Here is a 13406-nt window from a genome sequence, read left to right on the forward strand (position 1 = left end):
GTGTACTATAATGCATTTACAAAACTACAAACCTCACATAGGGCATCACTGTGGTTGTGCATGTGCCAGATACTTTTTTGTCTTTATTTCCCACCCTAAAACTGGCCAAGTGGACAAGAGAACCAAGTCTTGTTCCCTGGGATATCTGCCTATAGTGCTCCCATAGCACAATGTGCTATTCTGGATTTCCATAATCTAGACAAATTACTTGTATATTAAAACACTCTACGGTACTGATTTTTGTTATAGTTTCAGTGAGACGTTACACACTTTCACTTACGCTAATAATTATTTTTCTTCTAGGAACTTTATATTGCTGTTGGAATATCTGGAGCAATCCAGCATTTAGCAGGGATGAAAGACAGCAAGGTACAGTCCTGCATGTATTAGAAAAGACTGAAAGAAGGAAAAAATTTTTTGACAAAATCCATATAGCAGTAGAACTTCTTCCAACATTTGGTGCAAGTGAACATAGCAAGATGATTGGATGGTTCTGCTGCATTAAAAATGTCAACTCTTAAAGCTCTATATTACGTTAAATACTGTGAAAGTTTCAATAGTAAGCTAACTTTAAAAGAAATCTGTTGTAAAAACCGAAGTTTTTCATTAGAAAAGACTAATTAAATTAATGTATTGTTTAAACAAAAATTCCATTCTTGAATACTATACTATAGTCCCACTCACAGATTTCAGAACCTGACATATTAATTCATGCATAACAATGTGCAATTTGAATTATGAACTTACTATTCCATAAAGTAAAAGATGAGTGACATTCCTGCATTTATCTATTCAAATGGAAACATTTTATAAAATGGTAATAAAACTTTAAATGGTTTAACTCGTTAGTAGCTGAAATGTATGGGCTAAATTTGGAAATTGGACTGTGGACTGGATGATGACAATTTCCTAATAGGCAGAATTATGTGCAGTAATAACAATGCCAAAAATAGATTTTATTTATTTATTTTGTTACAAGTAATTTTTACAAGAGGCCATTTTTTGTACCTCTTCAGGAGACTGTTAAAGTAGATTTATCAAACAGGCGTAAATGTGTTTCTGCTGTGGCATCCTGCTGAAGCATGAACAGCTCGTAAAGCAGTGGAAAACCCTGTGAGTGTCTCCCATTGTTTTATAGGTGGAGCATACGTTTCTGTTTTCACCTTTTGATAAATGGATCTTCATCTTCTGAAATTTCAGGAGAAAAGTTCTTAAAATTCCTTTCTGTCCACAGTAACAAATTTAGCTTAGTTAAGTATCCAATGATATTTTTAGCATGAGCCAAACTACATAGTAGAATGATCTGAACTTATTATGGCACCTAGTTTCTTCTGAATACTGCAGTTTGGTGTGTGCATTTTAAAGTGAAATGTCAAACTTTTATTGGAGGGCATAGGAATGAGTGGAACACCAGCTGCCAGATTTAGGTTAGAGGAAATTCCATTGAAGATGCAGTGTAATACATTTTGTATAGCCTTCTTCATACAAGCTTTGTCATGCTTTAGAGGTAATACAGTTGGAAAAATAACCTGATTGAGAAATTAAAGGATGTGTTGTGGGCAATGGAGGAAAAACTTTCAGGGAAAATTGTGAGGTGGAGAGGTGTAACTAACTAATAGGATCTGCAGTGGAAGAGGCAGATTTTATGCCATTATGCCACAATTAGTGAAATTGTGTAACATTAGCCTCTTCTCTGCTAGATTAAACGGGGAGGGGAAGGTGATAAAGAAATAGTTTGAAATAAAGAATATTTGCATTCCTGCTAATATCATAAGATCCCCTGCTCTCTTCAATATTGTGTTCTGAATTTGGAAAATCCTCTTTTTTTTTTTTGTTTTTGTTTTTGTTTGTTTGGTCCCAATTACATATAAAAGATTAGGTGACTTTGAATCATATACTACTTAGTTTAATTTTTCCCTTTATAATTATTTTATATTTAAACAATCTTGTGTATCTTAAGACTTACTTTTACTTGAACTGTGACCTACTTCTGTTTTTAGTAGAAGCAGTTAGGTACTGTATTTACTGAAAAGATCCAATTTATATTACTGTTTTAAAAAAAAACTGTAACCATGGCAACAGTCTCTTGTGTGATTTCCTCCTGCCCCCCATACTGTGAATTATCTGGCATTGTGAACTTGCACACTTAAGGATATGTTTTCAGAAGTAGTCAGAGAAGCTTTCTCTGAGTGAAATGTATAATTTATTTGTACTTTTACAACAAGGTAGAAAAATCAGTTTTCCAGAAGGGATGGATTATGTTAGTTGTTTCATCTGTTATGGATTCACAATTCCTTTCCCTTCTAGGAGGTTTAATTTTTTTTTATATCTTACCTAGTTTTCATGCCAGTCAGATCAGCATAATTTTTAAATGTACTGAATCCAGTCATTTTACAGAACAGTGATTAAAATAAAAATATTTCAAAGCTACTGAAGCATTGTTAAAGATTAGGTCTTAGTTGTTTTCAGACACTATTTATCATTTAAAGGTGTTAGTGAAGAGACCTACCTCTTAGAAAACCTTAAATGGTATAGTATTTGTTGTTTCTCTGAATTTACCATCTGATGATTTCCTTCAATATTTCATGGGAAGGATGATGAAGTTGTAAAATGATGGAAATATGACCACTTTTCATGAGACTGTCATTTATCTGCTTTTTGATTTTGCACCCTTAAAACACATGGATTTGAAGTATCACACAGGGTAGGAGATGGATTGTTGTCAGTCTTGTAGCCAAAGTACACAGTTTTAAGTTGTATTGAATGCAGATTTTAAAAACACTTGTTTATGAAGTGCAGGGGAGAGAGAAGAGATGCTGACTTCCTGATCCTTCAGTATTGAGATTTTTTCAACACTAAAGACTGTGAAATCTAATGTATGACATAGAAAACCAGCTCTGATTAAGAAATACCAGGTGACCGAAGTTCCTTGAATTAGTGGATATGTTATAGGAGAAACTGAGATGTGTTGGTTAAACAAATCTAACAATGGTGAGGGTACATCTCCCTCTTCAACAGGCCAGTGGTGAATATTTTTCTGAATACCTATTAGATAATACCTCCACAAGGTTCTTCTAGAGCAGTGCTCTCCAGCCTTTTCAACCTGAGGGCCAAACACCTTGTTTCAAAATGACAATACTTGGGGGCAGATTTCTGGGCTTGTTCCCTTTATCCTGCTTAGGTAGTGTAGAAGGAACAGAAAGCACCTTGAAGAGCCCTCTGAGGGGAGTCCTCACCAGGTGCAACACCAGTGCAGCCAGCTCCTATGCATCCTGCAAGCAGTCCTTGTTGGAGTGGCCATAGCACCTTGCAATGAGGCTGTCCCCAGCTGGGCATATGGTTCCAAAGGGAACATTGCCAGGTGATGGAAATTAGAGTAGCCCCCATGCTCCTCTAACTAGTGCCAAGGCTGGGGCATAAAATTGAGAAGCCATAACTGCTTTTCTTCCCATCCTGGGCTGCCCTGGGTGGCTATATTGGGGAGGAAGGTCATTCTTTGCTAGTTGTCTCTAGGCTCCAAGTGAAGTCAGTCCAACTACTATTCTGTGGGCTTCCATAGCTCAGCAAGGAAACTGCAATGGAGCAGCATTCACTTCTCCCCTTGCAATGCTGCAGGCAACCAAGAGGGCAGCTGGAGCTTGGCATCAACATCAGCTGCTCCTAAGGCTGCAAGCTCATTCAAACACGTCCATTTAAAAATCACAGGGTATGTCTCACGGAACACACTTAAAGAAAATTGGTATTCGATCTTGCACTAACGCTTCAAATGCCACAGGTTGGACACTGCTTTAGAACATACAACTTATAGTTGGAGGCAAATATTTTGAATGTCAGTCTAGTTATAGAAAACCATTTCTGTGGTTTAGAAACATAGGATTTTCTAACCTTATTTCATTTAATTATTACCATCAAGCTTTTTCAGCAAAATTAATGATTTGGTAGAGTACCTGTAGTGGATGGAGAAAAACAGACATTTGAATGAAAGGTCTCTTTGAATAGCAGATAAACATATGAAGAATATGTTGGCTTAGAATACCTGTGGCTTTTCACTGCTTTGAATTGATTGGTGGTAGCCATAACCAGTATAGGGGTTTATTTGTGAGCTGTATAGCTTTGTGTTTACAGAGCTCTCCTGTATATTAATATCCCGTAACAGGCTATTTATCTAGGCACCTGCAGTCTTTGGGCTGGAAACTATCATGAAGCTATTTTGAAGTAATTTGGTCTAGAAGTACGGACTCTGTCCTCTAGGGGAGGGAGTTTTCTATGTTTAGCATTGGGATTTTAATAGTATATTTTTCCACTGTGTAGTGAACTAAATGATGTTGCCCACATTAAAAAAAAAAAATAACATTTAAGTGTGGCTTTATACTCCTTTTTCAAAATGTCTTTCCCCATTTTTATTTGTTAAACATCACGGACCTTTTATAGTGGATGTCCTTTTTTATTATAGCATTTTAAGGAAGTATCTTCCCCCTCCTTCCTACATCAAATGACCGCCCTGTTAATGGAGCATGGAATAGTCAGACTATAAGTGTTTCCATTATTTATTGTAGACATTTTAATTCACTTACTGAGATTTCCTTCAGTCTTGCTTCCCATTTCTGCCTTAAAAACATTTGTCAAATGCCATTGATCAAATGAGCATAGAATAGTCGAGCTTAGAAAACTTTTCTGTTGTTGTAGACATTTAGTTCTTATTGAGATTTCCTTTATAGTCTTATTTTCAAGGCAGAAATGGGAAGCATTTGTCAAATGCACTTGACTATATCTGCTGGGTCTAGTATTCCGGTGTGAACGTAAGACACTTTTTATATGGGGGAAAAAATGTAATCTATTGTTGTATATTTTAAATGTGTTTTTGTTTCTACTTTCAGACCATAGTTGCTATTAATAAGGATCCAGAAGCGCCGATTTTCCAGGTTGCAGACTATGGATTGGTAGCAGATTTATTTAAGGTAAGTCTTAACCTTGAAGGGGGTAGGAAAGGGAAATCTTAATTTTTTTTAGAGCTGCGCTCTGCATACTGTAGATCAGTTCTGCATACTTTTTTTTTCCTTTTTACTTGCTCCTTCATGACATTTTGAAGTAAGAGTAAAGATGTATTTAAGGAGATACTAGGAATAAGGAAGTATGGTGTTTTAAGCTGACATAAGCATGTGGATAGGAGTAAAAAATGCTGAATGAATAAAGAACTCAACCCCTCTGATGTCTTTAAAAGTGTCCACCACTGCATGTGGTTGCTTGTAGATGAGAATCACTCCTCATAATTGTTGGAAAGTTTTCCTTTCATTTCCATGTAGACCAATTATTTAAACAATCTTTAAATTTCTGTGTCTGTGCATCTCTGCATTATATCACCTGCTCCTCCTGTTTATAGAAGTTTAAATTCCTATTTTAAAAAAAGCCACACACCTAGGTGGGAGCTGTGTGTAATGAAGTCTGAGCTAGGAAGACAGTTCAAAATAATCTATATTAAATCAGACTCATTCTGGAAGAGACCCTTAGAATATGGGAGGAGGCTCAGATGCTTGGATCATTTACTCAAACTGATGTTTAAAACATGACACTTCGTAGCCAGTAGTCCATAACTCTGTCCTGGCTTCACTGTTTTCTTAAATAATAAAACTGTAGAAGATTAAGGTGTAAAACTAACTACTATAGAGGCTGAACAATTGCCCTTTTAAAGATATTTTATCTTGTAATATTATGTCCATTATTCCTGCCATTCCTCACAAATCAGGCTTTTTTCATGCTCCTTATACCAGCCAGCATCTAGGAAGCACCTTTTAGGGACAGATGGTATTTATTCCTATATTTTGGACTGAGTGCCCTCAGTCAGGCACTTTCCTTCATCTCCTGCTTCTCACCAGAGATCCTAAGCTTGTTTTCAAGAACACGTCACAGGGACTTTCCTAAAAGTAAAGGAGTACTTGTGGCACCTTAAAGACTAACAAATTTATTAGAGCATAAGCTTTCGTGAGCTACAGCTCACTTCATCGGATGCATTTGAGCTGTAGCTCACGAAAGCTTATGCTCTAATAAATTTGTTAGTCTCTAAGGTGCCACAAGTACTCCTTTTCTTTTTGCGAATACAGACTAACACGGCTGCTACTCTGAAACCTTTCCTAAAAGTATCATACATAAAGCAGTGGACATCTTGTTCCTTGACTTTAGCAAAGCTTTTGATACAGTCTCCCACAGTATTCTTGCCAGCAAAGAAGTATGGGCTGGATGAATGGACTATAGGGTGGATAGAAAGCTGTCTAGATCGTTGGGCTCAACGGGTAGTGATCAATGGCTTCATGTCTAGTTGGCAGCTGGTATCAAGCAGAATGCCCCAAGGGTCGGTCCTGGGGCCAGTTTTGTTCAATATCTTCATTAATGATCTGGAGGATGGCGTGGACTGCACCCTCAGCAAGTTTGCAGATGACACTAAACTGGAAGGAGAGGTAGATATGCTGGAGGGTAGGGATAGGATACAGAGGGACCTAGACAAATTAGAGGATTGGGCCAAAAGAAATCTGAGGAGGTTCAACAAGGACAAGTGCAGAGTCCTACACTTAGGATGGAAGAATCCCATGCACTGCTACAGACTAGGGACCGAATGACTAGGCAGCAGTTCTGCAGAAAAGGACCTAGGGGTTACAGTGGATGACAAGCTGGATACAAGTCAACAGTGTGCCCTTGTTGCCAAGAAGGCTAACAGCATTTTGGGCTGTATAAGTAGGAGCATTGCCAGCAGACCGAGGGACGTGATCGTTCCCCTCTATTCGACATTGGTGAGGCCTCATCTGGAGTAGTGTGTCCAGTTTTGGGCCCCACACTACAAGAAGGATGTGGAAAAATTGGAAAGCGTCCAGCGGAGGGCAACAAAAATGATTAGGAGACTGGAACTCATGACTTATGAGGAGAGGCTGAGGGAACTGGGATTGTTTAGTCTGCGGAAGAGAAGAATGAGGGGGGATTTGAGAGCTGCTTTCAACTACCTGAAAGAGGATGGATCTAGACTGTTCTCTGTGGTAGCAGATGACAAAATAAGGAGTAATGGTCTCAAGTTGCAGTGGGGGAGGTTTAGGTTGGATATTAGGAAAAACTTTTTCACTAGGAGGGTGGTGAAGCACTGGAATGAGTTACCTAGGGAGGTGGTGGAATCTCCTTCCTTAGAGGTTTTTAAGGTCAGGCTTGACAAAGCCCTGGCTGGGATGATTTAGTTGGGGATTGGCCCTGCTTTGAGCAGGGGGCTGGACTAGATGACCTCCTGAGGTCCCTTCCAACCCTGATATTCTATGATTCTATAAAGCAAAGTTTACTGGAAAACCACGAGAATAAAAGTTTGGTATAGGACATTTTTCTAAGCCTACATCCTGGCTTGTCTGTGCAGTCCAAAACCTCATTGAAGTGTGGAAAAAAAAAAAAAATATCCTGCTTACTGTGTGTATGTTCTTTCCCTATTTTCAGCATCCCCATGTTGGGTGAGAGAATGTACCATCACCCCTATGTTTGCATGCATACAGAGTTGTTTGGAAGCTAGTTATACTCTTAATTTGCAGTGCAGGTGTGAACAGACTTAATTGTTTTATGAGCTTGGAATTCAGCTTGGTGTTTGTTTAGGGATAACATTTACTGAGGTTTAGCAGTTCTGAAGCTGAAATATACATTTCACTCTGACACAGTCATCATAATTTGATCATTTTTAATGATTGCAGATCTGGAGGCTCTCATTTTTACAATTGCTTCTCATGCACTTCAAAATGCACTTTCAATATTGCTGACGTCAGTGCAGGTTCTAATTCTTGTATGATTAACACTGAGGGTTTTTTTGCATACCTATAGGTATCTCCCTGTAGGATGCAGTGTTTTTGCCTTGCATATTCCTACAGGCAACTCCATCTTGGTCCTCAAATTTAGGATTATATTTTATTAACTCCAATATGAGTTCCTTTAGCAGCTACCATTGCACAAATTGTGCTGCTTATGAGTAGTAGCCTTTGTAGCAGTGGTGGGCAACCTGTAGGCTGCAAGCGGCCCATCAAGGTAATCTGTTTGTGGGCTGTGAGACATGTTTGCTGACATTGACCATCCGCAGGCATGGTCCCCCCGCAGCTCCCAGTGTCCACGGTTCACCATTCCCTGCAGACAGTCAACTTCAGCAAAATGTCTTGCGGCCCGCAATCAGATTACCCAGATGGGCCACAGGTTACCCACCACTGCTTTGTAGGATCCAGTACCTGTTTTACCCCTCAGAACTTCTCACTGGCCCTCATTCAGTAAAGTATTTTATGCAGAGGCTTAAATCCCATTGATAGGCTTAATCATGTGCTGAATTCTCATTCATAAGTGCTTTGCATTGAATTGGGGCAACTGTCTTGTTTCTTGTCTACTGTTGATTTGCTTTCCAGACTCCTCATTTTGGGAAAGTTACGATGTAAAGATATCAAAACAATCCCCATAATAAGCTCTGTGGGGAGAGGGGGGAAAATCTGTGCCTCTGCAAATATCTATTTGAATTTTATTTATATTATACTAAAAGTGCATCCATCCTAAGCACTAGGTTCTGAAAAGTAACTGTACTTAGGCAAAAAGAAAAGGAGGACTTGTGGCACCTTAGAGACTAACAAATTTATTTGAGTATAAGCTTTCGTGAGCTATAGCTCACTTCATCAGATGCATGTACTTAGGCAAGGATCTCCCATTCACTGAGTATTATGTGGAATCCTAGCCTTTCCACAAAGGAGTCTGCTATTTAAAGTCTTGAGGAAAGCTTTCTTGCTTTCATTCTCCTGTGTTGTGTATTGAAGGAATTTAATTTCAGGTACTATTATCTATCATTCCCACATCACAGCAGATCTAAAAAGTCAAGTTTGACTTTCTTGATTGTTATCCCAAATACTTCACTTTCAGAAACTAATAATTTGGTTTCCTTTTTTGAACTTATTATAGAAAAGACCAAATACTGAATAAATTTCTTTTGTTAGTTGAAGTATGAATGAACATGGAGTTAACATTGAATTTAGATACGACTGAAGGTTCTAGTTTTGTACAGTGTGAAATAGATAAAGCACGTCAGTTTCTTAACATTAAATAGGCTTATCACCTGAACTCCTACCATCATCCCAAAAACCTGTTTACTATATGTAGAAAAAATTGAACAGAGAAGGTTTACTAGAACTCTTCACAGTACTGCTACAGGTTACACTGGGGGCTCTATTTGCATGTAATCTGTATGACTGACTGGCATGAGCTCATAGTATATCCACTGAGGAAAGTAGGCAGAAACACTGCCAGCACTTAATGCCATTCCTGAACTAATGCCTGCTGGCTCGGCAGTAAACATGGGCCTTTTAATAAGCTGGAGACAAAGTGACATTCGGAAGAAACAACATGTAGACAATTTCCTTAATAAATTTTGTACGAACACATTATTTCCACCTAATGGAAATGTAGCTCTCTTAAATAATTGAGAGGCTATATTCATCAGTGGTGAGTTCAGCTGGGATCTTTGTGAGCTGGGGCAACCTGCAGCCCCTTAAAAGAAAAGGTAATTGATATTTTACACAAGTGACTAGGATAGGTTTTCAGGTGTATTCTATAGATTAATCTACCAACTCTTTACATGCATAACTGCTCTTCCTAGTGCTAGTCAGAATTACAGTGCAGCATTGCTGTGTTAAGTGGCAGAACCACAGCAGGTGCCAAGGCTTTGTCACTGACTCACTTTAAAAGGATTGTTTAATGCTAGTTAAATCAGCTTTTCAGTTTCCTTTTTTATTACTTAACTAATTTTTTGATGCTTGACTAGTAGATGCATTTTACCTTAAACTATTTTTTTGCTCATGGTGATTGTTTACTGCCTATCACTTTCTCATCTCTTCAGAATTAAATTTTGATGGATTAAATTAAATTAGAGGAACTACACCAGTTTTCCAAGTAAATCATAGAAATGTAATGTCCTAAAGCAATTTTGATATTCCTACCCGGGCTGGAACTAGAAATTTTGGGAACAGGACCTTTAACCATTATTGTAAGGATCTTCAAATACGGCTCTGATTACACTGAATTCAACAGGAGAAAAAATGGTAGCTGTGACCTACTACTTATGTATCTAATGAAGCCTTACAGCAATGATAAAGATGCTTCTCTAATATCAGCACTATTGCATCTTAGTTTTTCTGTTGAAAAATCACTCAATTTAAATATTGAACAGGTGAATTGTAGAACTGTTCAGTACGCAGACATTACAGAATACCTCCAAGTGGTTATTGTATTGATTTGAGATTAGAATCTGACCTTCAGTTGGGTTGAGCCCCATGGCTGAGTTCGGTGTGAAAACTTTTTTTTTATAAAGGCAAGCGAAATCTAAACAAGAGTTCATTAGGCTGTAATTCAAGAAGTGAGGTCTTGACATATAAAATCATTTCTTGGTATTGTCTGTCTTATGACCTTTAAACATAAGATTTCAGAACCTCTTTCTTCCCAGTCCTAGCAAACCTTTTCATAGAATATTAGGGTTGGAAGAGACCTCATGAGGTCATCTAGTCCAGTCCACTGCTCAAAGCAGGACCAACACCAACTAAATCATCCCAGCCAGGGTTTTGTCAAGCTAGGCCTCAAAAACCTCTAAGGATGGAGATTTTGCCACCTTCCTTTGAAATTTGTACATAGTTACCGTATCTGTTTAAATTTGCAGGTAGTTCCTGAGCTGACTGAAGCATTAAAGAAGAAGTGAAAGCACTCTTCAAATTTGAAGAAAGGAAAGAAAAATCTGTGTGCAATGCCCTTGAGTTGCTGATTTTGGGCAGATTTTGAAACAATGAAAAACTGTACAAATTGTCTAAATTCTAACCCTGAATATCTTGTCTACACTGATTTACCTTTTCAGCTAATGTAGGATTGCAAACAGTTTTTTGATTTTTTTTTTTCTAATTCTGTAATAAAACATACACTATAAAATCTAGCAGCTGGCAGTGTGTCTGCTTTTTAAACTCAGAACTGGATTTGTGGTGGGGACAAAAGTATCCCTCTTTTCCAGAAGCTTGCATTTGAGCTATATATTAGCTCAACACAGCCTCATGTCTCTTTTTGGCAAGATCACTAATAACAAGATTTGAACAAGTATGTTTAGCCTTTCAAAAACTTTATTCCAGATCCTCCAAATATAAAGTGAAGAACTTCCTTCTGCTATATCTAGCCTTCACACTCAGTGCTGCAGGATCTAAAACCAGAATTTCAGCTTTAACCCTTCATGATTTTGGCTTAATTTTTTAGCAGCAGTTTCCTTCTGCCTTGTAATTTATTTTATATTGACATGAGTATACAGTTACTACTTTGAGTCTCTATATTATGTTTTTAAATAAAACCCAGTGCTTTTCTATTGAGTGAAGTTTTGATCAAGAGTTTTACCAGTCATGTCAATTAGTATTATGACATCCACAGTATTTATTATGCAAAACAAAACTCCTTGAAAGAGTTTTATATTCTTTCTGGAACAACTATTTTGCTTTAAAAAGAAAACGTCTGCAGCTGCTGGACTACACTGGGGGGTTAAATTACTAATGTTTTAAGAACTGCCATCAGAAGGATGGGCGTGAAAGCCTTTGGAAATCAAGATTATTTTAGTCACTGGGTGTGTCTTAAAGGAGCTTTTACAAAGCTCAATTTTGGCCTATGTATAAAATATTTGGGTGGTATTATAGAATTGTTTAATATGCAAACAACAAAGACCTATTCTGTTTAACTGTGGATGAATTACTGGCGCTGCTATACAATGCTATTATCTCCAACATATAGCACTACTTTGTGGCAAACACTATATTGCAGATATTTGTTAGTGAAGTTCTTTACATAAGTGTATATACTACAAGTGACAAGCATGTGTGTAGTTATGCTTTGTCCAAACACTGCAGGAAACTAATATGCATTTGAACAATTAGCTATTTCTAGACAATTTAATGTCAATTCTAAACAGTTTTGATTTAACAAATCACTTAGTTTGGAAGTGACATGTATGACAGTTAGACAAATTTAAGATTTTTTAAGTTTTGTAAATAAGGTTAACTAGTCAGAAGAAACAGTAGTTAATACTAATTTACTGCTTTTCTTAATAGTGCATCTAGCAATAGGCTATGGGTCACAGAAGTCCAATGGGGGTCCCTGGAAATATACTTTAAAATGTCCTTATCTCTTGATTCTTTTCTAGCAAGTCTGTTTTTTATGGTCTTTCAGTTTTAATTTAGTTTGATATTCTGTTCCACTTTCTTGTGATCACTGTGTTAATGACAATCTAGCAAAGTTGGTGCTTAGTCTGGGATTTGTGAATGCAATCATATTAGTCAACATAATCAGAGTGTGAGGTGGTGGTCATTTTCATACCCATAGAGAACAACTGCTCCGCTAAAACCAGAAACTTCAGACAGCCTGTCTGAGTGTTAAGATAAAAAAAACCACTGTGCAGAAAGAGAGGAGAGTCAACAGAAAGCTATGGATGAATTGCTAAGCTAAGTGATGAATGCTATGGAATTCTTAACTATTGTAAGTGGTGTGAACAGTGAAGCTACATCTGACTCTAATAAATGATTCAAGCCACTGGGAGTTCTGAGAAATATTCCGTTGTAAGATTATCAAGATAACTTGGGTACAGGAGGTCTAAGTGCTAACAGAATCATTTATGCAACAAAGTGCTATATAGTTTCCCCTATTCTTTAGGTAATATAATGCCCCTTCCGTTATCAGTGTCAGCAAACTTAGTCTGTGATAGTCTTGAATTCTCAGTTGATGTTCCAGGAAGCTAACTTTTTTCTGCAAAAGGGCAATTAGTGAAGGTGAAGAAGAGCTTAGCTTAACTATTATCCTCAACCCTTATACCTGCAGAAACCTCTCCACATGTACAGCTTGGCATAGCCTCCTAGTAAAATTCTCTGTTATTGAGCGCTGCTAAATAAGGCATTGTTAATCTCTGGCTTCTGTCCCCTCATGGGAGGAAAAGGGCATGCTTAGCTGGGCATTAATGGCAAGACAGATCATGAATGAGTGATGCTGCTAAATCAAAGGCTGGCTCTATGTACTGATGGCCCAAGGTCTGTGTGGCTGGAACCAGATTTCCTAGGTACGAGCCTGTGGGGTCTCTGAATGTCCCCTGAGGAAAGTGAGTTTTTGTTTTTTTTTTAAAAAGGGGGGGGGAATCTGCATTTAATGTAACAGAATGTTTGAGCTCAATCTAAGTCACGGACAATTCACTAGGTGTTAACTAACATCCTGAATATACAATAGGCTTTGGCTTGCCATACAGATACCACCTCCAAATGGCTCTGGAAAAGACACATACCATGGCAAAGGCTTTCTTGGAAATAATGGGTTGGCTCTACAGAAGTTGCACTAGTTACTATGGAAACTTACACCATTCTTAC

General features: G+C 37.8%; 1 protein-coding gene across 3 annotated transcripts in view; it reads left to right on the forward strand.

Annotated features, from left to right (window-relative positions):
• ETFA (electron transfer flavoprotein subunit alpha) overlaps window positions 1–10957 on the forward strand; it is a 46764-nt gene extending 35807 nt beyond the window's left edge. For all 3 annotated transcript variants that reach the window (XM_043493857.1, XM_038418726.2, XM_038418728.2), the window contains 3 exons: window positions 304–369; window positions 4878–4958; window positions 10691–10957. In XM_043493857.1, coding sequence (XP_043349792.1) covers window positions 304–369; window positions 4878–4958; window positions 10691–10729 — 186 coding nt within the window. In that variant the 3' untranslated portion in view covers window positions 10730–10957. The remainder of the gene's footprint in view (window positions 1–303; window positions 370–4877; window positions 4959–10690) is intronic.
• Window positions 10958–13406: the final 2449 nt, after the last annotated feature.

This window comes from Dermochelys coriacea, chromosome 10 (assembly GCF_009764565.3).
Source record: "Dermochelys coriacea isolate rDerCor1 chromosome 10, rDerCor1.pri.v4, whole genome shotgun sequence".
Lineage (NCBI taxonomy): Eukaryota > Metazoa > Chordata > Testudines > Dermochelyidae > Dermochelys > Dermochelys coriacea.